The 25,929-nt window shown below is 47.0% G+C and overlaps 1 protein-coding gene across 6 annotated transcripts in view; it reads left to right on the top strand.

Annotated features, from left to right (window-relative positions):
* Positions 1-25,929, top strand: part of DHX30 (DExH-box helicase 30) — a 42,356-nt gene that overhangs the window by 8,423 nt on the left and 8,004 nt on the right. For 4 of the 6 annotated variants that reach the window (XM_075126088.1, XM_075126087.1, XM_075126089.1 and 1 more), the window contains exons 3-12: positions 10,740-10,870; positions 11,443-11,553; positions 13,781-14,136; positions 15,094-15,217; positions 17,339-17,488; positions 18,535-18,687; positions 20,090-20,911; positions 23,049-23,127; positions 24,678-24,782; positions 25,023-25,198. In XM_075126088.1, coding sequence (XP_074982189.1) covers positions 10,740-10,870; positions 11,443-11,553; positions 13,781-14,136; positions 15,094-15,217; positions 17,339-17,488; positions 18,535-18,687; positions 20,090-20,911; positions 23,049-23,127; positions 24,678-24,782; positions 25,023-25,198 — 2,207 coding nt within the window. Of the gene's footprint in view, positions 1-2,442; positions 2,666-2,956; positions 3,219-10,739; positions 10,871-11,442; positions 11,554-13,780; positions 14,137-15,093; positions 15,218-17,338; positions 17,489-18,534; positions 18,688-20,089; positions 20,912-23,048; positions 23,128-24,677; positions 24,783-25,022; positions 25,199-25,929 lie in introns of those variants that run through there. The other 2 variants (XM_048837277.2, XM_048837275.2) reach the window with 2 other exon arrangements.

The following is a 25,929-nucleotide window of genomic DNA, read 5'->3' on the forward strand; positions in this document are numbered from 1 at the left end:
TGAAGATGTTAAATAAACTGGATACATTGGCATTTAACATTAATCCCTTCTACACACACACTTTTTATTTCCCCCAGAAGTTTTACTTCTGCTTAACTATTTCTATCCAAACCAATTTGAAATAATTTTTCAAAATAGAGTTCATGGGGTTTAGTATCAAATCATTTGCATCTACTGAATTTCCTTAATTTGGGCAACTTCTCCGGCAAGATTTGTTCTATAGGAACCAATGCCATGTATTGCTTATGGTTGTCATCCTCCAGTCATACTTTTCTCAATATTTGTTTAATTATTATATTGGGGATAGAAGTTAGACTTATGGGGCAATAAACTGCTAGGATCATTTCAATTTTCTTTTTTGAAAATCTGTACTGCATTTTTTCCAGTGCCTCTCTGGTTGCCTGATTTTTTCAGAAATATTTGTCATTGGTACAGTAAGTTAGTTAATTTGCTTAATACCTAAGATGCACATCCTCTGAGACAAGTGATTTAGTGTGTGTTCAGATCTTTCAAGTACACCTTTATCTGTTCTTTGTTAAAAGTCTTTTATACGGGGTTTTCCTAATTTAACTGTTCAGACATCTTTTAAAAATCTGCCCTCTGCATGAAAAATGTAAAAGTTTAAATTTCTTATTTTATCTCTCTCCTGACATTAGTTGTTTTCTCTCCTGATATTTGTCGAAAGCCTTATTCCTCTTAATGATTTTTTACACATTCTAAACAATGTAAAATCTTGTTTTACAAGCAAAGTATTTACTGATTAATAAATGACATTTAAACTAACATATAAATAGAACTCACTACTGTAAAGAGGCACTCTCAATTTAATTGTAGCCCAAAGTGCATACGTTATAAACAGATTTCATAAAATTTAAGGTGTATGTGAATATTTTGACCACTTAAAAAAAGAATTCTGATGGGGGGGGGGGGGAATTAAAGCATCCCTGCGGTGGTAGGGTAGTTGACATCCACATGTTACAATATTAAGAACTTTATGCTCAAAACATTTAATTGTTAAAACTGACCAAATCTAATTTTTTCAAGGTGAGAAAAATGCAAACAGTGAACAATATAAATAAGTATTTTTTTAATTCTCAAATGTTAGTATCTAAAGTGTTAGTAAAATAATGAAGTTTGATTGCAACTGAGACACTGGAAACTTGAAGTATAGTCAGTATGTATCTTTTTCTTAAATTACTTTCAGGTACTAAACCTGCTCCTGAACTTTCCCTGCTGATTGGTATAGTTCTTGAAGTCAGATCTTCCTGTTTGCTTGCTTGTTTTTTGTTTGTTTGTTTGGTTGTTTTTTAAATGTGGTCTCATTACTATGTGAAAAAAATGGGGAGAATATAACTCAGCTATGTTGGCGAAATGGTGAAAATATACACAAGGTGCTGGCAAATGCATTTTTGTCTTCTACTCTCCAAATTGTAATAGTTAAAAAAAAACCCAGAAGTTATATTTTTTAAGTGCCCTTTAACATTGTATTTAAAAGAGCAGGGCAGTAGAAGTCAGAATATCTGGGGACCATTCGCAGCACTGCACTAACTTCTTCTGGTTTATGAGCAAGTGAATCATAAACATCTCTGTGGGTCAGTTTCCTCATTTGTAAAAATTGTATAATGCTAACCTACCGTAAGAGGCTGTTGCGAGGCTCAGATAGTATTCAGAAAGTGCCTCACCTCAAAGCTATATCTTACATGTATTTATAGGCTTAATTTCTCTTATGCGGCTTCTGGTTGATATACATGTGATCTAGAGATAATACAAAGAGTAGATTTGCTACCTAGGGCCACTCAAGGGGGAGCAGCAGGCTAAATGCTATTTATACAATGTCAGATGTAAATATGACTATACTTTAAAAATAAAAAGGGGTGGGGCGAAGGGTCCTACTATTTAAATGACTGGCATACTTGGCCTGGAGCTTGAAGTTCTTTGCTTAACTTCAGAACAGCTATGGGCAGGCCTAGTGCAGGCTTCCCCCATTCTGCCCTTTCCCTCAACTTTGACGTGGCGAGAACCCCTGTACCAGGGAGAGGGATCCCTTGCTTTCTAGCCCTGTTTACTTTCTTGGCCTTTTCAATGCAGCTGGCTAGTGCAGGGGGTGGGTAGGGGAGGAGTGGACACTATCCATTGCAAGAAGGCCACAGACCTACCCTTGAATGAGAATGGGTAAGTTACTATAAAACAGGGGCGGGGGGGCCTGCAGGAGCGAAAGGGGGTGTCCGGTAAGGGGGAGGCCTGGTCGGAGCATTGGGGGGAGGCTGATAGCTATAGGGCAAGGGTGTGGAGGTAGGACAGCTCACCGCAGCGCCTGTGCTCAAGCTCCTCCTTGTCTGCAATGCTCCGATCTTCTCGCTAGGGGGCCGCTGCGTTCAGGTGGTTCCTCCTCGTGCAGGCGGCGCCCCCGTCGTTGTCCCTGCCCGGCCTGAAGCCGGTAGTAGGTGGTCTTGCAAGATGGCGGCGCCCAGGCGGCTCCTGCTGGCGCTGGTGAGTGGCGTTTCCGGGCCGCGGCGCTGCCGCCGCTACCGCCGGGCGGGGCTGGTGGAAGCGGGCGGCGCCACGCGGAGCCTGTGCGCGGGCGGCCCCCTGAGAGAGGCGGCGCCCGGAGCGGAGCCGGAGCCGGGAGCGGACGGAGCGGGAGAAGCCGGCGCAATGGTGAAGGGTGAGCTGAAGCCTCTTCCCTCCGCATGGGCCGGCGGATCTTCCTCCAGGCGGGGGTGGCAGGGCGACAAAGGCAAAGGCCCCGCTTCCGCCATAGAGGGGCGGGGGGGGGGCAGATTCCGTCCCCCGGGGAATTGGGGTGGGGGGAGAGCGAGGCCCCCTTTCCCCAGCGCTGGGGGCCGTGTGCGCGCGAGCGCCGCCCACCCCCCTGCTCCCTGCGCTCGCCGGCCGCCCGGCCGGCTTCTGCCCGCCTTGAGGGCGGGTAGGCCCCGGCGACGGGCCCCGCGCCGCGCGGCCCCGGCGCGGGAGCCCAGACCTCTCCCGGGAAGGGATGGGGTGGACGGGACAGGGCGCCCGCCGCCATCTGAGGGGCCCGGCGGCTGGCGAACAAGCGCAGGGGGGAGCTGGTGCTCCGTGTGCTCAGTGCAGAGAGACTCGTGGGGCCTCGGGTGACCCTGCCGGGCAGGGATTCCTGGCTGGAGTCTGGAGCACGGGAGACGAGCGGGTGAGTGGGGCCGTCCCGTCCCGTCCCTCTCCTACTGCTGCTTGCCCAGGTGAAGTGGCTGACGGCGGTGCTTTTTCCTAGGGCCCCTTCTCTTCTCCCAGTGTGGCCCCTACACGGGTGTGAAACTGCTGGTGCTGATCAGCAACGAGTCCTGGGCCTGGCTACTTTGGATAACTGTGGAGCAGCTGCATGTTGGGGGGGGGGGGGGTGGTTTCTGAAGCCTACCTTTAATAACGAATAGGATGGGTCTGGGCTTCCTGAATGTGAATCTCTCAGTATTATGAACTTTCATTCTGTTCTCAGCCTCTGATTTACAAATAGGGTGGATTGGATGCTCAGGAGAGTGGTGGAGGGTTCCATATCCTTTTACCTCAAGGTCACTTGTTTTGTGGGCAGATGACTTCAGTCTGTAGAGCTGGCAGGCTGGCACCTTTGACCAGCTAATGTCTCTGTCCTAACCAAATGAAATGTAAAAAGTAAGCTGGATGTTAAAAGTTCCCGTTTACCATAAATTCCTTTGTGTAACAACTTCCATAAATTACATATGGGAAGCTGTTTGTTAGAGCCTGCTGGGCATTCCTCTCTGCATATCATCCTTCAGCGTGTAGCAGACATTCACTTGAGTTACAGTTTGTTTCCCTCTTAATGTCCTTATCCTATTCAGGGCTGACTTAATTGTGCACTTAGAACCTCTCACATTTTTAAAAAAGCTTTTACACCTTTCAGTTATCTAGTTCAAATCTTGCATACGCTTTTTAAAAAGGTTGTGTCTTTTTCAAGGATGTTTGCAAACATAGTAATAAGCCATGACCGGCTTACTACAGGCATGATATTAAGCTACTAGTGCATAGATGCTTTGTGAGGTATAATGCCAAAGGCTGAGAGCCTTCATCTACCCAAGAAGTGCCCTGGAAGGCTTATTGCTGTCATATGATGGTTTACCTGTACATTCAATTTTTTTTTAAATTTCCTGTGTGTTTTGGGCAGGACCGGCTCCAGGCACCGGTGTTTCAAGCAGGTGCTTGGGGCCGCCGTCAGAAAGGGGCGGCAGAGTTTCCACGGCGGCGGCAATTCGGCAGCAGCTTTTCTCTCTCTCCTGCCGGTCCGTGGCAGCAATTTGGCAGTGACAGTTTTTTTCACTGCTTGGGACAGCGAAACTGCTAGAGCCGGCCCTGGTTTTGGGTGGACTTCTTTCTGTGAGCTTCCGCTATGGAAATTAGTTCCTATTAAAAGGTTAAGAAAAAATAGTAGGAAAAACATTATATAAATACCTCTATCTCAAATATTTTAATTTTTTTAATTCTTCTTTGTCTCTAATTGGTCACTTACTTCCCTTTCCCCTCAAAAGCTCCGCTATCCTTTTGGTAGCATTTTATGACCTAACAGCTTTCAACTCTTGCATATAAATTGGCCTGTTGAACAGCTACCAATTTGACCTGTTTTCCAGTGAAAATGTTAGAACTCAAATGATCCCCTCCCTTCCCCCACTCCAAACTGCTCCTGAAAAGGTAGTTTGACACACTGGGAGAGGAGACATTTTAAACTCATTTTTTCTCCTTTAGCACCTCATTTCCCTATAGACAACTACTGCCTATTTCATCCATCCCCAGATGCCCTGTCTTTCTGCTTCCCTTAATTTTTCCCAAGTGTCCATTAAACATAATAGCTATAGCAGTCTTTTTGTGTTTTAGTGAGATCTTGGCTGTACACAGTTAGGAGCTGGCATACTCTGTGACATCAAAAAGCCCAACTAGCCAACCAGAAAGCTGCTTGGGTGTTACAGGCAGACTTTGACAGTGATAACAGTGACTCAGATAAAGCTGGAGCAGATTGCTGGAGTCTTTTCATCCTCATTGCCTTGTATTGAGTTCTCCAGTGATAGACTCAGAGCATGTGAGGTTGTTTCAGGATGCTCACTGAAAGCATAAAAGGTATGCCTCATTCAACACCTAAGGTGTCTTTAAGGGCTCCCTGAAAGCCTGAGCTCCATCTCAGTGGACTATTACTTGAGCCCATAGGGAGCATGAAAGTCACTTTGAGGTATTTCTTATGGAGACAGGTCCCAAGCCTTCCACTGTCAGATTGATATCTTCAGGCTCAATTTATTCTGGTACCTTGGCACTGACACCTGGTGAAACCACTACAGATTAACCAGACCCTCGCTAGAACGTGGGATTTGGGATCCATGCATGGTACCGCATTATAGCGGGGACCACGTTAAAATGAAGTGCAATTAAAATAATTAAATTCGGGATCCATGGCCGCATTATATGCGAATTCGTGCTATATAGACGTGTGTTCTAGCGAGGGTCCGGTGTATTGAAAATGCATCTCTGATCTGAGATGTTTTCTGGGTCTGTTACTGAAATCCACATGAATTTTGTTTTGCACCACTAAGGAATCTTTTTCTTCCTCTCTGTAGCTACACAGATTTGCCTCACTAGTTGTTGTTTGTGGTTCTCCAGTTTGAGATGATCTACCCTAGTTCTGAGGGTTATTGCTGTCATTCTTAGATTGTAAGCACTTTTGGGGCAGGGTCTGCATGGTCTTTTATTTGTATTGTGCCTTCCCTACTGGGTGATGCTGTATTATAAATATTTGTAATGGAGTCCAACCTGAGAACTCTGATGTGTAGTCCTCTAGCAAGAAAAGTCCTACTGTAATTATCTACATGAGCAGGTGTTGGAGGGCCACAAGCTTTTCATCCTTGCACATGTCTGATGTTTTGGGGGGCATTCTCCATCAGGTTTCCTTAATTTTTATGGACCCTATGCATCTTGGTCTTCCTGCATATCTCTTGCTCATTTGCAGCTTCTTTCTGAGGAAGAGGATATGGAGGAAGGTATGAACAGTCAAGATCAACCTAACAGTCTTTTGTTATTCCCCACATGAGAATGTAGGCCATTCAGTCTCTCCACTTAACAATTTTTGGCGTTTCCTGGATTTGCTGGGGCTGATAGCACCTTAGGTGCTATGAATGGGTTTTTCAAAAGCACTTGATGTTGGCCTTACTCTGCACCCATTGAAGTCATTGGTAAAACTCCCACTGTCTTCTAGAATTAGGCCAGTGCTGAGTGCTTTTTATAACCCACCTTGACTTGTCTGCTGTCCAAGAAGGGAAGAGTTTTTCTCTCTTTCTACAGATGTGGCCTGATAGGGACTAAAGACTAAAACCAGCCTCCATTTCATCCATCTTGGGGATGTCAAGTACCAACTCTCTCAACTGGGTTTTGACTGCCTTTTAGCCCATCTGCAATCAGGGCCTCTAGTCTTGACAGTCACAGAGACTGGAGTGATATGTGACATCCGCTACATGGTCCCGCTGCAGCAGTTAGCCAGCTGCAATCACAGAAAAGCTTCCTAACTGCTACATAACTGCTTTAAAATCACTGATGGGTACATGGCTGGAAATGTGGTGCACATGGCTTGAAATACTTGATGAGGATGTCACAATGCTCAGTGATGATGCTGAACGCCTTCCTGGAGGCACAGAGAAAGATTGGTTGGCCTAGAAATGTTTAAATCACCCCTGAACAAGAGTTGGCAGGTCAAAAGTCAATATGCAGAAGTGGGGCTGTTCCAACAACCGAGACACATGACTGCAGCAAAACACAAATTGTGGGACATTTGTTGGTCTGCTGGCTCCTGGAGGAACCATGCACCATGGAAGATCTCACCAAGGCTACAGACTGGGCCCAACACTGGAAAAGTCTATGATAGTGGTGGAAAGACAAGATAAGAAGTCACAGAGAGATACGTCATTCTGCTTTTGGATGAAGGTGCCAAGAAATTCAGTCTGCCATTAAGAAACCACACTCGCTGCAACTTGGGAATTCAGGTTTGCATCTTCAAATACTTCTGGTGATGCATGTCTTCTCCACATGAGATTAGACCATTTCAGTTCTGGGGTTGAAGATGTAGGATGATTATTTGGGTGACTCCTTGGGCACGGCACATTCTGTGGCAATGTCAGTAGCTATGAGGCATACGTTGTTGCTCAGCTGGCAGTTCAGATCTTGATCTACAAGCCAAAATGGAGGATTTTGCCATTTGGAGGAACCATTCTCCTTTGCTCCCAGGTGGATTAAACAATGGGATTAAAGAATGGGATTACTGTAGACAGACTATTAGTTTGAGGATCCTTAGAAAAGGTTACCCCATGCCACCTATCAACCCTCCCCTCTCTTCATGGACCCCTGTCATGGGACTCTATTGAGGTGAAGTAGCCTTATTCCTGTTCAAAGTGAGAGAGGAGGTTCTTTTAGAAATATCAGGGATAGGGTTTTATTCATATTATTTTTTCCTAAGAAAAGGCACCATTGAAAATTAGCTAACAAAATTGAGCAAGTACATCAGACAGTGATGTTAGCTTTCATTATCCCTTTCCTAATTATACATGATTGGTTTGAGGCATCCTTTTAGCTTGAAAGACCATTTTCTCTCCCTCTCTTCCCCTTCCCGCTCCCCCCCCCCACTCAGTCCCCCCAAAATAAGAGCTTAACAGTACAGAGTACTCTGTATGTAGTTCTCTATGGTTCCAGGGGTCTTGACCAGGTAAGTACAGAAGTGGTAACCCATGTAAAACATAGAGGAATCCAGGTCTCTCCTTGCCTGGATTCTGAAAGCACAGCTCTACAAGAACTCAGTTGACCCTACGGACAGCGAGGGCACATTTCCTGTCTCTGGGCTGCAGGATAAACCTAGAAAATTAGATGGAATCACGGGGATTGTTCTGGACTCTAGATCAGCATCTTTCTATATGCCAGAGGACAAAATCCAGGATATGGGAGGTCAGTGGTCTCCAAAAGCCTTTCCATATAATATAGTTTTTGTGGCTTCTTATACCTGTGTGATACTATTTGCCAGGCTCTACGTGAAAGCCCTGCAGAGTTGGTTAAGGATAGTATATCTGCCACAGTACAACATACAGTCTGTCAGTGATCTCCCAGAAGATCCAGGAGAGAGTCTCTTCTGTGGTGAACAATGTTCAGATATGCCTGCAAATGATACTGTCTGGTCACTTCAGAGGCAACTCATTCAATAAATATTTCTGCCTGTAGAGAAAATGCCTTTATCTATACGCCAGAGGTAGCAGCGAATCAGTTTCTTGACAGATGCTGTCCTCTTGGCTTGGAGTCAGGAGTTCCCATGTGTCTTCCCTCAATATCTCTGCTACCAAGAGCTCTCAGCAAAACTAAACAGCACAGAGTGTGAGTGAGATGAATAGCTCTGATTAGAACAGATCACTTCTTGTTCACAGATCTCCTAGGTTTTGTGTTGGTAGCTGAAAAGCTGGTTCTTTCTCTTGTTATCTGAAATCCCTGACTTTTAGCAACCAGGATTGGAACATATTGACGAAATGTGACTGACCAGGGGAAATTCAGCAAATCTTTCTGGAGAGTTATAAACCTTCCATGAAAGAGGCCTGTGCCTTAAAGGTGACCTGTAAAGGTTCATTAAGGGGCCTCTAGAATGACTGGGGATGTTTCTGTTACTGAAATCTGCTAAACTGCTACGTGTGTGCTGCATGAAAATATGACATTACTCATCTTAGCAGCTGGGCTATATGCTCAGCTTGGGTAAGCAGCTCTGCAACCTTTAACCAGTTCTCCTCAGACCCACCTCCTTGGTTGCTGTTAGTGCAAGTTAATCTTGCAAAAGTAGAGGTCTGTGCTGACAAACTCCAAGGAGAGGTCCCATTCCAGTAACTGGTTCTCTGAGCAGATTCAGTACAGATCCCCACTTCCCTTTCCCTCTTCTTTGAGTCCTGCTGCTAAACTTAAATTAAGTGGACAGCAGCTGTGGTGGAGTTAGGGAGCCACAGCTCCTTAAATAACCTCCCATCCATCATGTATCTAGATCCCACAGGGGAGCCTATGCATTACTTGAAGGCACTACTTTCTAGAGCCATTGACTTGGCAGTGAGGGGGTATGTGCATCCCAAGTATTTGGATTTGTACTAACAATTTGTGCAAAATGCAGTTATTGCTCAGTAATCTTTCTGCCATTTTACAGTTGGTGTTTGGTTGGAGTTTTGATTTTTTTGGGGGGGGGGGGTTTGTATTTGTCTCAAGTCAATTAAAACAATTAGTTTCACTTACTTTGTTTCATTTTCTAGCTTCAGGGGCTAGTCCAGTGCCACAGTATTTAGGGTCTGAACACTTCAAGGGAATGTTTGCATCCAAAGAAATGGATTTCAAATAGATTTTTTTTTTTAATCGTGGAAATGTTTTCATTTATCTCAAAGCTTATAAACCTTGTTTGTACAACATAAAGTGTTTCTAGATTGGCTTTCATGGTGTGTCCTTGAGTCACTAAACCAAAAGTTCTAACCATGAGGCAATCTGAATAGAATATTTTCAGGCTTTTTGAAAGTGGAATGAGTAAACATAGCTGCCTGACTTCTCCTGAAATCCAGACCAGAATAGCTGTTGGTGTGTTGGTAATTGCGGATGATACTAAACTGGGAGGAGTGGTAGATACGCTGGAGGGGAGGGATAGGATACAGAAGGACCTAGACAAATTGGAGGATTGGGCCAAAAGAAATCTGATGAGGTTCAATAAGGATAAGTGCAGGGTCCTGCACTTCGGACGGAAGAACCCAATGCACAGCTACAGACTAGGGACAGAATGGCTAGGCAGCAGTTCTGCGGAAAAGGACCTAGGGGTGACAGTGGACGAGAAGCTGGATATGAGTCAGCAGTGTGCCCTTGTTGCCAAGAAGGCCAATGGCATTTTGGGATGTATAAGTAGGGGCATAGCGAGCAGATCGAGGGACGTGATCGTTCCCTTCTATTCGACATTGGTGAGGCCTCATCTGGAGTACTGTGTCCAGTTTTGGGCCCCACACTTCAAGAAGGATGTGGATAAATTGGAGAGAGTCCAGCGAAGGGCAACAAAAATGATTAGGGGTCTGGAACACATGACTTATGAGGAGAGGCTGAGGGAGCTGGGACTGTTTAGCCTGCAGAAGAGAAGAATGAGGGGGGATTTGATAGCTGCTTTCAACTACCTGAAAGGGGGTTCCAAAGAGGATGGCTCTAGACTGTTCTCAATGGTATCAGATGACAGAACGAGGAGTAATGGTCTCAAGCTGCAGTGGGGGAGGTTTAGATTGGATATTAGGAAAAACTTTTTCACTAAGAGGGTGGTGAAACACTGGAATGCGTTACCTAGGGAGGTGGTAGAATCTCCTTCCTTAGAGGTTTTTAAGGTCAGGCTTGACAAAGCCCTGGCTGGGATGATTTAACTGGGAATTGGTCCTGCTTCGAGCAGGGGGTTGGACTAGATGACCTTCTGGGGTCCCTTCCAACCCTTATATTCTATGATTCTAATGGAGTGTCCTCCAGTGAGAGCCCAGGGGACTTCAGGGTTTCTGAATTCTGTTCCACTGACACCTTGCAACACCATGGGCAAAGCACTTTCTGCTTCCAGTTCCACGTCTGTAAAACAGGAATAATTTTAGACCTCACAGCACTTCAGTGAGATAAGAGTTTATAACATGCTCCAGCTCCTTTGAACAGGACTATATGAGTATTAAAATGGCATTCTTTTTCCATTGTTCTTTCAGATTCCAGAGACTTGTTGAAGGAATTTCCACAGCCAAAAAACTTGCTCAACAGTGTGATTGGAAGAGCCCTGGGGATCTCCCATGCAAGAGACAAACTGGTGTATATCCACACTAACGGGCCAAGAAAAAAGGTAATTCCATTATTAACCTCTGACTGTGGGAGGAGCGCTTGTATGTGTAGGTGGCAAAGGGCCAGGAATACTCAGAGTTGTAAGTGATTTTTAATACACACGTCTGAAGCGCTATTGCAGTTCTTAATGGCTTATTGCATAGTAGTATGTGTTTCAAATGTACTCCCTCTTCCGACTGTTCTTCATCTCGGCACATTTAATATGCATATAAAAACCAGTCTCCATCTCTAACCCTCCCTCTTTGTGGAAGGATGGTTATTTGACATAACTAGTTAGCTGTAGTTTTGTCACTGTCCTATTATGTGATTGTGGGCAAGTCACTTCACTTCACTGTCACATCTGTAAAAAGCAGCTAAATGAAAAGCCCTTTGAGATCCTCTACTGAAAAGTACTAGCTGAAAATAAGAGCCTCTTAGTGATATTTATTAAACCTTTCTCTTGCCTGGCATTCAGAGAGAGCACCCAAGTACTAGGAGGAGAGAGGGCTTGGATTCTGCACACTCTCATATTTCACTGCTTTTCTCTCCTTTTCTGCACACTCTCATATTTCACTGCTTTTCTCTCCTTTTCAGAAAGTCACTCTGCACATAAAATGGCCTAAGAATGTGGAAGTGGAAGGCTATGGGACCAAAAAGATCGATGCTGAGAGGCAGGCTGCAGCTGCTGCATGCCAGCTCTTCAAGGTGAGCTGTTGTTCCTCTCCTCTCCCCGCCCCCACGACATCTCTGCCAAGAGTCAGGGAGAGGCCTCTGAACTTGCTGGCCTACCTTAATGGCTGTTAATGACCTCTGACTTATTTAAAGCTCTTTCCTCCTCCGTTTTTTCAGTTGTTTTGTCTTCTAGTCAGGAATGGGGGCAGCCCCACTGGGCTTAGGGCAAGTGGCTGGATGCGACTGAGCTTGCACACCCACTTACTCCCATGGCCAAGCAAGTAGGCTGTCTGAACACATTAACAGCCTTGAGTTACTTCTGGTCTTTGTTCTCCATTATGTCCTTTGTTGTCGTCAATCTCCAAACAAAGCTCATCACTCTTGGGAGAGATGGGTGCACCTAATGCTGTTCCTGTGTGCCTGCCTCACTGTCGGACAATATAAAGTTATATTGGGAGCTGTTTGGGAGGGAGCACAGTCTAGTGGTTAGAGAACCACCCTGGAAGGCAGGGTTTTAAATGCTAATCCCAGCCCTGCAATTGATTTTGCTGTGACCATGAGCGAGTTGCATCACCTCTCTGTTCTTTTGTTTCCTTGTCTGTAAAACGGAGACAATACTGACCTATGTGCTATTAAGCAACCTAAATACAGGGGTCGCTGCAGCTCCCCCCTAGAATTTAAATCTAGTTGCATCCAAAAATTAAAAGAAAAATATGGTTGCAAAGCCAGGCACTCAAAGGTTAGGAAATGACAGAATTAAGGTTGCCTGTGCAACCCTTAATTTGGCCCCTTTATGCATATGCATTATGATGCGGTCTTTAATTACATCATCACAGACTCTTTTTCCACAGGATCCCTGCCTCATTCAGTGCACAGGGTGGATGGTGCTCATTGGATGAGTAGCTATGGAATATTTTGTTTTATCATTATTGTTCAGTGTGTGGCCCTAGACCTTACTTACTGTGCATTCTGAAAGCATAGAAACTATGAAAAGCTAAATCTTCTCAATGAAATTGTTGTAAGAATTTTTTTTATCATGGGGGGGAGGGGGGAGAGATATTTTACCTCAGCTGCGTTCTCAGAAGCAGCGGAACCATTTTTGCTGAAATTTTTCAAAACAGTTCAGCTCAGCCCAATGCATGCATTTGGCACAGAAAATTTCAGCCTGAATGGTTAGTTTAGCAGAGCTTTATGCAACTGAAAACAAGGGTTTTATAATAGGAAGCTTTGGGCAACTTTATCTAAAGGTGGTCATTCCGGTGCTATCCATAATAAATAGCTTGCCATCCAAATAAACAGATGGTACTATCTGCTTAGGGCCAGGGACTGTCTGTTATATGTGTATGTAGTGTGAGGGGCCCCAAATCAGGGATTTGGATCTCAAGGCTCCACCATAGTACAAAATAACACTGTCCTGTCTAATAGGGGTGTTGTGAGGTTAAATGAATGAATGTTGCCAAAGCTCTTTGAAATGTCACAGTATAGAAAAGCAAGGTGTGTTGTCATGGGTGTCCCTGCACCTGTGTGTGGGCACATAGGCCTAGAATGCAGGTGAGGGATTCTTGCAAATAATAATTACCCAAACAGCAGTTGGAAGCTCTTTGTAGTTCCAGGCTCAGACAAGTTTTGAAGTCTTGTACGTTACAAAACTCAGAAACACAAGCATCTGTCACTCGAATGTAAACGTCTTACTTTCATGAAAGAGGAGGAAGTGAAAAATTACCATCTTCCCTAACAAGAACCCCAGTGGTGTGTTTGGTGGGATGTCCCAAATATTTTTGTTCTTTGAAGTCAAATGTGAAGTTTTTACTGTGTGAATCAACATTGTCTGTTCTGGGAGAGAAAAGAGGAGTCTAGAAAAGTTAGTATAGTCTGTGTTATGTTGTGTTTGGGGGGTGGGGGGGGGGCGTTCAGTGCTTTAAAACACCAAACAGATACTGTCTGCTGTATAACAAACCAGCATGCACTGGCCCAGCCTTTGTAAGCAACAGCATGATACCAAACCACTGTGTGTGATCGGAAGAGAAGTCGGCAAGAAACAGATTTCCCTTTTAAGGAGTGACTATAAATAGGGACAGGCGGAATTTTTTTTTTTAAGGTATGCAAGTGCCTTTTCAGCTTCCTTTCACTCTCCTGGAAACAAGGGATTCATCTCTGCACGTCTCCCTTTGGACCAAGCGTGGTCTCAGTCTGCTTTAGAAGTTGCCAGGTCCTGCTAGCTCCCTACAGCTGTCTAACAGTGTGTGACTCTTTTATTCAGGGCTGGGGGTTGTTAGGGCCCAGGAACGAGCTGTTTGATGCTGCAAAATACCGAATCCTTGCTGACCAGCTTGGCTGCCCGGAGGACAGGTGGTGCCCCGAAGGCAGATGGCGTTCCAAGTCTGGACCATCTCTGGCTGACTTGTCGACTTGTTGGAGACGGGTGGAACCAGATGACTCCATACAGTCCATGGAGCAAGGCAGGATGCCTAAAGCGATGCGAAGAGAGGAGTTGGAGGAAGGGGAGCTAGAGGAAGGGGAGTTGGAGGAAGGGGAGCTGGAAGAAGACACGATTGATGTTACCGATTACCTATCTATGGCACAGAATGAAGCTCGGACCCCAGCTAGAGACATGAGGTAAAATCATGTTCTGACAAGCTCACTAAAGCAGGGGAGTAGTGAGAAAATGGTCTGTGCACGAGCTGATGTATCCCCAAAGACCTCAAAGTTGACCTCTCGCTGCCCACACCATAGTGAGCACATAGAGCACTTCAGCAGAGTCTGAACATAAAGCTCCTGTGCCAGGCTCCATAAGGATGCTGCGCCATTCCATGGTAGGTCTGCCTGCTTTCATACCTAGGTCAGCACGAGCGGGCGTGGGGTTCTTTTCTGGACTCCTGCTCTTCTGACGGGCGATTTCCCCAGCTTGCTCACTGTCAGCCTCATAGACATGGTGGGGAGCAGTTCTCCTGGCCTGCAGTTTGTCATCTCCAAAAGTCACACTTAAATTTGCCAGTCTTTTTAAACCTACTTTAGGTGGCCCTTGTACATGGTAATGAGATTATTCCCACCCTTACCCCACAGTACCTTGCTTTGTGCTTTTTCATTGTAAGCTCTTCAGATTGCCAGTGCCCTCCAGGAGAAAGACAAGTCAGGACCTCTATTTCAATTTTTTTTAAAGGGAAACAATTTGGGACAAAGGGGGAAATATTTTGAAATGGACTGTGTCTCCTAAAGGAGTAGTAAAAGCCATTCCTGTATTCCAGTTTGCATTGCAACTGTAAATATTTGGGATGACAGTTACTTTCAGTAGAAGCTAGAATTCTGACTTGGAGCTTCCATTGGCTAGAAGGATCGTCTTCATTCTGAGTTCTGTAACGCAATGTAATGGTACTCTCTACCCAGTTGGCTGCAAACCCTCCATTGCTAATTAACTTCATAATCTCTTTACTCACATTGTATTCTTTAATTACTCAATTTTAGACCACGACAAAGGAGCTGGAGGGGGAAGGGTCTAAGCAAAAATAGAATTAGGGAGAAGAGAGATTAGTTTGTTTTTTACCTACCTGAACTGTTTTACTTTTCGTCTTGCAGGGGAGGGGCCTCTGTTGAAATGACAGATGATAACAATGCCATCAGGGCTCTGACCCAGTTCCCTCTACCCAAAAACCTTCTGGCCCAGGTGATTCAGATTGCAACCTCTTCCTCCACAGTCAAGGTGAGTTGCTGTTAGAATGGCGTCTCCCATCTCCTCTTGTTGGCAGTCTGCCTTTCAGCGGCTGGGAAGGATGCGCTGCAGTGATTGAAAGGGTGTAGATTTCAAGGAAGGAGAAGAATTCTTTGGGGTTCTCCAAAGGCTGGCTAGATAGTGGTGGGCTGAAATTAGGCTGAAGAAGAGGAAAACCTTATTGACAGTGAGACTTGGGGAAGAGTCCCTCAGGAGAAGCAGTGGGAGCATTGTTACTCAAACGAGAAGCTGTTGTTATATGTGGGGTTTGTGTTTTTGCTGGGGTGAATTGTGCTGCAAGCCCCCTTGATTTGTGCAGCCAGCCAGAGCCATATCCCTTATTCTGAGAATTTTGTAATGTTCGTTGATGGTCAAATTTGTCCAGAACTCCACTCCTGCCTACATCTCTGCTCTCCTTCTCCTTCCTCTGCGCACTTCACCTATCTCCTTTCCAGACTTTATTATGCCCTGCACATGCTGTAAAAAAGTTTGACAAGCTCTCCCCCTTGTATCTTTCACCTTCTAACTCCCTCCTTCTATGAAGTGCTCCACAGAGCAGCCTGTTTGTTATGTCTTGTCTTTGTACCCACTGAGCCTTTAGCAGGTGAGCCCTCAGGGGAGGGGTTTAGCACAGGTCACCTCTGACTACATGGATGCTGCTATATAAGCTGCTGGCTTAATGTAAGGGGGAAAGCAGTGCATGTGAAATACCTTGATTTTGGTAAGGTTTTTCACACAGTGTCACATGACGTTCTCATAAGCAATCTAGGGAAACGTGGTCTATATGAAATTACTGTAAGGTGGGTGGATAACTGATTGAATGACTGTACTCAGTGGTTTGCTCTCAGACTCAGAGGACATATGTGGTGGGGACCCACATGGTTCTGTTCTGGGTCCAGTACCACTCAATATTTTAATTTAATAACTTGGATAATAGAGTAGAGAATGTGCTTATAAGATTTGCAGATGACATGAAGCTGGGATGGGTTGCAAGCACTTTGGAGGACAGGATTAGTATTCAAAATGACTTTGACAAATTGGAGAATTGGTCTGAAATCAATAAGATGAAGTTCAATAAAGACAAGCGCAAAGTACGTATGCAGTATACTTGTAGCTGAGTTGGTCCCAGGATATTAGAAAGCTTGTCTCTCTCACCAACAGAAGTCGGTCCAGTGAAAGATATCACCTCACCCACCTTGTCTCTCTGAGTGCAAAGTACTTCATTTAGGAAGGAAAAATCAAATGCACAACCACAAACTGGGGAATAACTGGCTTGGTGATAGTACTGCTGAAAAGGATCTGTGGATTATTGTGGATCACAAACTGAATATGAGCCATCAATGTGATGTAGTTGTGAAAAAGGCTAATATAATTCTGGGGTGTATTAAAGGTGTGTTGTACGTAAGACATGGGAAGTAATTTGCCCACTCTACTTGGTACTGGTGAGGCCTCAGCTGGAGAAATGTGTCCAGTTCTGGGTGCCACACTTCGGGAAAGATGTGGACAAATTGGAGAGAGTCCAGTTAAGAGCAACAAAAATGATGCGGCATAGAAAACCTGACCCAGGAGGAAAGGTTAAACGGGGCATGTGTAGTCTTGAAAAAAGATGGCTGAGGGAGGACCTGATAAGTTTTCAGACATGATAAGGGCTGACATAAAGAGGATGGTGATCAACTGTTCTCCATGTCCACTGATGGTAGGACAAGAAGTAATGGGCTTAATCTGCAGTAAGGAAGGTTTAGGTTGGATATTAGGAAAAATTTCTCACTATAAGGATAGTTACGCTCTACAATAGGCTTTCAAGGCAGGTTGTGGAATCCCCGTCACTGGAGGTTTCCAAGAACAGGTTGGACAAACGCGTGTCAAGGATGGTTTAGGTTTACTTGCTCCCTGTGCTGATGCAGGACCCGGGCTAGACAATCTTTTGAGCTTCCTTCGAGCCCTGCTTTTCTATGATCCTATTCCAGAAGGTACTGAGTTAAAATCTTACGTGTAAAAATGCCTTGCTGTTTAGGTAATATAGCCTAGTAAACCTTTCAGAGGCTGCCTCTGAATAAACCAGCCTTTCAGTTGCCTTCCTCTTCCCTCAAAAGCTGCCTGTCTCTATTTCAGGAATTCATGCAGTTCCGTACCGTGGGCACCAAGACTAAGATCTGCAAGCTCACTCTGCGCTGGCCCTGCCCGATGACCTTCGCTGCCAAGGGCCGCCGCAAGGTTGAGGCTGAGAACAAAGCAGCAGCACTGGCCTGCCAGAAATTGAAGGTGAGTAGCATGTGTCTATAGCAAATCTTGATGTGGCTCCTACCACAGCATCCCTTCCATGCAGGCACTATCCAGCCTGCTGTGAAGGAACACTGTTCATACTAGAACTGTCCTATTCTGGGGCGAGGCTGAGCCTCCGAGACTGAAGGCTGCTGGTGTTTCTGTGACTCAGTCTGGGTTCCCTGCTGCCACCTAGAGTGGACTCCATGATAAGCCTTGGGTCAGATAATTGTCCTTGTCTCTAGGCTGATACCTTAGGACTCTGTGCAGGGGTACAGCAAAGGAGTTGGGAAACAGATTGTGAACCTCCATGGCGCTGATAGGGGTTTTCGCCCATCAGCAAAGTGATGTATAAGGATCAACCTGCGAGTGGTGGTTCTGTCTTTTCAGCCACCTAGTTGCCTCCAAACAGGGTAGGCTGGCTCCCTGCTCCTTCAAGCGGGTCAGTCTGACCACTCTGTTCTCTTAGCTCTCTGTCATGGGTAATTACCTGGCTCCAAAATCAATGGGGAAAGGGCAGGCAGGAAAGACTATTCTGGGTCGGCTACCTACTGAAGTTTGTGGAAATGCCAGTAAGAGGATTAACAGCTCTTGTAAGTGGGTCCTACTGGAAATTACTGCCTATGCCATTCCTCTGATCTGAATCTTCCTTGGCGAATTTCCCCATTGGCAGTGTTGGTGTCAGGGACAGCCCTGGGCTCCAATGTGTGTATTTCACAACAGGGAAGATCCTGGAGGATTCCCCTGGGTCTCAGCCTCCTGCCCTGGTGAAGGCAGGAATTGTTGGGATTGGGACCTTCCTGGGTAGGGAGACTTGCCCTTCCTTGCACTCCACCTTCCTTTGGGGAAGGGGCTCTCAGTGGCTGTGCATGGAGGAGCTAAGCTAGATGAAAAGCATGGTCCTTGCAGTCAAAGCTAGTCTGGCTCTGAAAATGCTGACTTAATTCTCATCTGTGCTGTGTTCCCTTCCCACCCCCTAGACACTGTTTCATGTGGGGAGATCCCTTGCCTTTTCTACTGTCCCTATTTGTCTCCCTCCTTTCCAGAGCCTTGGCTTAGTGGACAAGAACAACAACCCACTGAGCCACGCCATGTACAACATGACGTCCCTCAGGGAGCTGGGTGAGAATCAGAGGAGACCCTGCCACATCAAGGTCCCTGAGGCCACCCTGCGTAAGATCGAGAACTACCTGAACCATGTAAGGCTTATTCACGATACCGTAGGGCCACCTCGGGGCAAAGGTGGCAGCTAGGTTCCCTGCCCCTGAACCAGCCAAGCCACAGGTATCACATGATAGCGTATGAACTCAGTGAGCTAGCTTTTGTCAGCTCTGTACTGGGAGAGCTGCTTTGGTAATCCCCAAGCCAGGGATCTCGGGTGTGGGACTGGCTTGTACACAAATCACTCAGGGTAGCAACCGCTGTCTTAGCGCAGGCTGGCTTAAGAAACTATACCGTGATCTCTGCTTCATTTACTTGGTTTACGATGAGCAGCTGCAAGTATTTGTAGATGGCCCTTGGGGATTTTTCTCTCATGGCACTGAATGCATTAAATGTTGGGTGCAATGGTCCTAGAGCAGTAGGTGCTGGTTTCACAAGGCACTTCACCAAGAAGTCTCAATTCTCAACCCAGAATCAGGCTGGGAGGCTGAAGTCAGTGGGAGTTGTGCCCACTTCCACTAGGACAGAGGCTGGTCTCTGGTGTGTGAAGAGGTGGGCGGGTGGTTGTGCAGTATCCAGTAGATCATGGTACTCTGCAGTCAGGACAGCGTCAGTATCCCAGCCTGTTTCTGGGAAGCGCTGTGCTGCTGGAAGTGCCATTGTTTGGGTAAGACGGAGTCCTGAGGTCCTGACTTGTGAGCTCAAAAATGTCCCTAGTCCTTTAAACCTGAATAGGCATGTTCTGGCCAAATCCTGACCTGAGGAACTGCGTTCTGCTCCCTAAAATCCCCCCTGTGCTTTCCCTGGGATCTGAGATTCATTTCTTGCCACAAGCTGTCGTGTTGCTGTGTATAACTGAACAGCAACTGTGTTCCCATGGCCTCTAGGGGTCTAAAGTCAGCTGGCCTGACTTCCTTAGGGGATAGGGTTATTTCACAGCACCTAAAACACTGCTCACGTAAGGCCTGGCCCCTGCCCTGGAGCACTTATCCTATTTCTAACATTGGCTTGCGTGGGGGTGGAAGGCAGGCTGGGTCACCACTACATGATGCTGCGGTTTTTCCCGTTCTGTCTTGGGCACCGCATGGAGGGTCAGTTATCAGCGCTCTAAAATCTTTGTTGAAAGGATTGGGTGTCCCAAAAGAGGTTTGAAATGAGGCAAGCGTAGAGGGCTAGCTTAGAGTGGTGCGCCAAGCAGAGGGGGTGGTTTGCGGTTATGTTCTGAGCTGAGTCTTTACAAAATGAGAATTCAGGGGCTGAATTGCCCAAAGCGACATGGCTTGTGCCTTGCTCCAGGCCATGCAGTCAGTGCCAAAACCAGCATCCTGCCTGATGGTCCCCACCTCTGACCCTGCAACATACCCTCCTGGCATTCTATGTTTTAAGGTGCAGCTTCAGAGTTAAGTGTCTGTCTGTGCCAATTTTCTCCTCCTCCCTCAGTACCCGGTGGACTCGAGGGAATCCAGGCCTCGGATTGCTGACGACATGATGAACCTGAGTAAGGAGTCAGGTGCTATCAGTGATGCCATCACAGGGAAGACGTACACTCCCATGTCAGAAGGGGAGGAAGTGCGCCTTAGCCAGAACCTCCTGGCCCTTTGGAAGAGGAGGGGTTCATCGTGGCCAGAAAGCCATCAGCTGCCTGTGGATCCTCACAAGGACACTATTTTGTCGGCCATTGAGCAGAATCCTGTGGTGGTAATAGCAGGAGACACTGGCTGTGGGAAAACCACCCGGATCCCTCAGCTGCTGCTGGAGCGTTACATCCTGGAGGGGCGTGGTGCCCGCTGCAATGTGGTGATCACCCAGCCAAGAAGGATCAGCGCCATCTCGGTCGCCCAGCGGGTTGCGCAGGAGCTGGGTCCCAACATGAGGAAGAACGTGGGCTACCAGGTGCGGCTGGAGAGCAAACCACCAGCCCGGGGAGGAGCCCTGCTCTTCTGCACGGTGGGCATCCTCCTACGAAAGCTGCAGGGGAACCCCAGCCTGGAGGGCGTCAGCCATGTGATTGTGGACGAGGTCCATGAGCGGGACGTCAACACCGACTTCCTGCTTATCCTGCTGAAGGGCATTCAGAAGCTCAACCCCGACCTGCGCCTGGTCCTGATGAGTGCCACAGGGGACAACCAGCGCTTCTCGCAGTACTTTGGGGACTGCCCCGTAGTCAAGGTGCCAGGTTTCATGTACCCGGTGAAGGAATATTACCTGGAAGAGATCCTGGCCAAGCTGGGCCGTCACAGACACCGGCACTACGAGGTGAAGGTGAGTATACAGCACACTCTGATTTGTTTCCCTGTCTATGGTACCAACCCCCGGGATGGTTAGCAATGAAAAGAGATTTGGGCTGGGGCTAGTTCCTTCCTGCTGCAATTCTTCTGCACTAGTCCAGTGCTGCTGGGTTTGGGTTGCAAGCTATTGGCAGAGTTTTAATTCCAGCCCAGACCTCCTGAGGTTCCCATTAGGTTTGGTTAGATCCCATTTATAATCTTCATCTAAAATCTGAATCAGATCTCAGACTTCGCTCTAAACAACTTGGCAGTGGCTCCTTTGTAATGAAATGTTAGCTCCCTATGGGTTTGCCTGCACTTGAGTGCTTTGAGATTGAGGAAACTGACCGCCAGCCAATTCGAGTTAGCTAACATAAGTATACAACCTATCCTGAAGGATGATCCCTCACTCTCACAGATCTTGGGAGACAGGCCAGTCTGTGCTTACAGACAGCCCCCTGACCTGAAGCAAATACTCACCAGCAACCACACAGCCAAAACACTAACCCAGGAACCTATCCTTGCAACAAAGCCCGTTGCCAACTGTGCCCACATATCTATTCAGGGGACACCATCATAGGACCTAATCACATCAGCCACACTATCAGAGGCTCGTTCACCTGCACATCTACCAATGTGATATATGCCATCATGTGCCAGCAATGCTCCTCTGCCATGTACATTGGCCAAACTGGACAGTCTCTATGTAAAAGAATAAATGGACACAAATCAGATGTCAAGAATTATAACATTCAAAAACCAGTTGGAGAACACTTCAGTCTCTCTGGTCACTCAATTACAGACTTAAAAGTTGCAATATTATAACAAAAAAACTTCAGAACCAGACTCCAACGAGAGACTGCTGAATTGGAATTAATTTGCAAACTGGACACCGTTACATTAGGCTTGAATAAAGACTGGGAGTGGATGGGTCATTACACAAAGTAAAACTATTTTCCCCACGTTTATTTTTCCCCCCTACTGTTCCTCACATGTTGTTGTCAACTGCTGGAAATGGCCCACCTTGATTATCACTACAAAAGGTTGTTTTTTTTTCCTCTCCTGCTGGTAATAGCTCACCTTACCTGATCACTCTCCTTACAGTGTGTATGGTAACACCCATTGTTTCATGTTCTCTGTGTATATAAATCTCCCCACTGTATCTTCCACTGAATGCATCCGATGAAGTGAGCTGTAGCTCACGAAAGCTTGTGCTCAAATAAATTGGTTAGTCTCTAAGGTGCCACAAGTACTCCTTTTTTTTTTTTGTAAGTATACCTGTAAGTCTGGACACTCCAGAGGAGTTTGAAGCAGGGCACACCGGGTTATGGTTTACTCTGGCCTCTAGTAATAAACACACATGTCTGTGGAGTGTCCAGACTGCAAACTAGTTAGCTAACAGCTCCAGTTAAACAACTGTAGATTACCTACGTGCATGAATTCTCCTTTTCCTAGTTCTGTCCTTGCACATGCTGCAGCTGGGGCCTATTTTTATGAACTCTGTCCACCTGGAACGCTTCCCTAGGTATAGATTCTTCGTAATATTTGATGGCTTCTGGGGTGTATCCAATCACAGCAGGGTCCAGTGCCCGGCCATCTTCCACCACTCACACACTCTCTCTCTCTGTGCATTACTCTTTCTTTTTCTGTTATCCTCTTAAAAGACCTTTATCATCCAGTTGCCTGCCCCACTCCTTGGGGGCGCTCTCTTTCTCACTTGCAAAGAGATGCAAAGAAAAGCCTTGGCCTCCTGCTGCCCAGTTGTTTCACTGATGTCCCATTCTCCTGTAGCACCCGCCTGCCCCAACCAAAAGCCATGATTTAAATGAGCTGGTGGTGACAATATAATCCATAATGCTGATATTTACAAATCCTTGCAAACCTCACAGATGGGGGAAGGGAGGTGGTATCCTCACTGTACAGCAGAGGTGGTGACCAGAATGAGTCTGAGCCTAACTTAAGGCTCCTGGAGTTCATGGCTCGTAGTGCTGTGATCAGACCACTAGCCCACGGCTCTTATTAAAGGTGTTTGCCATCTTAGGGGGATGCTGCGGGGTGTGTAGTACCCCTCTCCCCGCCCATTGGGTCACTGCTGCTACCTCAGTATTTACATATCCTCCTGTGTTTCTTAGCAATCAGACGATGAATGTGTCCTCGACCTTGAGCTGATCACTGACCTTGTGCTCCAGATCGACGCCCATGGAGAGCCAGGTAGGTGCTGCATTACTTTCTCCCTTGCCTGGGGTTTTGGAAGATGGGGAAAGAGCAGGTAGAGCCTGGTCCCTTTGCCAAAGCAGATCAGACTCATAAAATAGGGCTGGCTCCTGCAAGGGGCTGGGCATCCTGTCTTTCTCTGTGGGCACTGAAGGTACTTGGCAAGACCAGCCCTTGATCCTTGTATTGCCAGGGTCTTGCTGGCTGAAAGCACTGTCTTCTGGGCCCTGGCAGTGGAACAGCCACAAAATTGAGGTCAGCGGTGCCTGAAAGCACCCGTGTGAATGTGTCATCAACCCCTTTGTACTGGATCTGCTCTCTGAGCCCTTTTACCCTCAGGCAGCCCAGGGTAAACCCTATTGCCATTAGTGTGCGGCTGCCATGTGCCTGGGGCTGCTGTGAGCTACAGAGAGACCCCATGTCTGGGATTCACTGAGGCTGCAAGAAGATCTGAAGAGTTTGTCAGCAAAGGATGCAGGCACTGGTAACCTCCGAGTCTGCATACCGTAACAAGAGTGAGCCAAGCAAGTGGATTTGTGTGTAAAGCGTTGCCATATAATAAAAATGGGGTGACATCCCCAAGTCTCTTGAGGTCGCACCAATAGCTATAAATCAGTTGGCATGTCTGTCTCTTGGGGATAAAGTAACCCGCTATACAAATGCACTGTGCAACTTTGCATCCTGTACGGGAGAGTAGTGACCGTACTTTCTTGAGTCTCCTGGAGCGTGCAGCGTGGTGTCTGGACACTGGGTAGAGTGGTGGTCACTGTGTTGGCAAATAATATTTGACTTGCATGGCATTTTTCAACGTGGAGTATAGGGCTTCAGAGATGGAGACGCACTGTACCACAGAAATGAAGCCACCCCAGGACGGAGTGCAGCAGCTGCATCTGTACCAATGCCCAGGGATCTCATGTTCCCACAGAGCAAACAGGGTCTCTGGTTATTTTTTTAAGGTTGAGCTCCCCCCCAGTAAACGGCATAGAATGCTGCATCTCCCCTGGAAAGATGAAGGCTGGTTTCAAAACCATGCTTTTAGGAAGTCTGGCTGTTTCAAAGCCAATAAGCTCCATTTCCTCTCATGACACTGAGCTGGGATCCCAGGACACCTGGTGCTGATGTCTGTCTCAATGGCAGAATACCCCACGAGTCAGCCAGTGTGAAGGAGTTGATTATACTGTGTCTAAGTGCATGGACAGGCTGTGGCATGTATTAAATCACCCACTACATTCTCCCTCTTGATTTGATTTTGTAACTCCCCAGGGTCCCCAAGCTGGAGGGGTGGCTTACATGTTGCTGTTTGTCTGTGATCTGTATGGGCATGTGTCTGACGGGTTTCAGTGATGATCAGTCCTGATACAGACGTGGTAACCTGTTAGTCTCCTGTTCATGTTTCTGGGTCTAGACAGGGAAATACCTCTGTGCCAGGTCTCCCATACTCCAAGGAGTCCTGGGGAATCTCAGTAAGAGTCATGGTGTCTGTCTGCAGCTTGGAAAAGAGCCCCATGCATCTCTGTGTTGCCTGTTGTGCTCTTGATCCTTTGTAGGTGGGGTCCTCTGCTTCCTTCCTGGCTGGCAGGAGATCAAAGGAGTGCAGCAGCGCCTGCTGGAAACACTCGGCTCTCAGAACAGCCGGTACCTTGTCTTACCAGGTGAGATGGCATTGCCAGGCCTCTGCTCTCTAGTACCAACATTAGAAACAGCTATCTTTGCATGTGATGGCAGTGACTAGCCCCAGCCTCTCACAGGGGGCTGAGAGAAGGTGCCTATGTGAAGGAAGAGCATGAGCAGTACAGAGAGAGCTCTGGAGGGCTGAGTAGACCTGACCTCCTCCCTAACTGGTGCTGGTGGGCAGAGCAGGGCCAGGCTAACTCTGCACTTTCTCATGCCAGTGCACTCCAACATCCCCATGATGGACCAGCAGAACATCTTCCAGCGGCCCCCACCTGGAGTGAGAAAGATCGTCCTGGCTACCAACATTGCTGAGACCTCCATCACCATCAATGACATTGTGCATGTGGTAGACAGCGGCACTCACAAGGAGGAGCGCTATGACCTGAAGACAAAGGTGCTGGCTCTTGTGTGTCCCGTGTGCATTCATGGAACAAGCTGCAGCTGATGCATGATTCTTAAAGCAGCATTTGAGATGTCCCCCGCCTGCTATTAACTCATGGCTTGAATTGCTGGTGCTCATGGCTTGAATTGCTGATTCACTTTGCATGTGATCTCCGCAGAGCAGGGATAATGCCCCCTCCTCTCCTCCCCCCTCATCTCGGAGGCAGGTCAAAAACAAAAAAATTCTTCTCAGGCCCAGGTGATGGTGATTGATTGCGCAGGGAGCGTTGGCTGTCTGAGCCACCTCCCTCCCAGTGCACAGCCCACCCCAGTGTGCACCCGGAAACTTACCCCTGAACAAATCCTGTTGTCTGTGTGCCACCCTCAGAAGATCTCCCTGCCTTACAGCCCTCCCTAACAGCCTCTCATCAGTCACTCCCTAGTAGCCAAACCAAGCTGGCTGCCGCTCCGCCAGCTGGAGCGAGCGCTGTTGAGTAGTGGCATGAGGCAGGCACGCTTCTGCCGCACACGTGGCTCCCGATTGCCCAGACATCGAGAGAGACTGAATAGGATTTAAAGCAGGTTCTTAATCAGCATAGCACTATGCCCAGGTCCACGGGAGCCCCTCTCCCTGGAGTCAGCAGCATTCAGCAAGGCTGAATCGGTGTGCTGGTTCTCAAATGAATTTTTGCTGTGGCCACAGCAAATTCACGGTGGCCTCAGTTATAACAGTTAAAATATACG

Source organism: Caretta caretta, chromosome 2, assembly GCF_965140235.1.
Source record: "Caretta caretta isolate rCarCar2 chromosome 2, rCarCar1.hap1, whole genome shotgun sequence".
Taxonomy (NCBI): Eukaryota; Metazoa; Chordata; order Testudines; family Cheloniidae; genus Caretta; species Caretta caretta.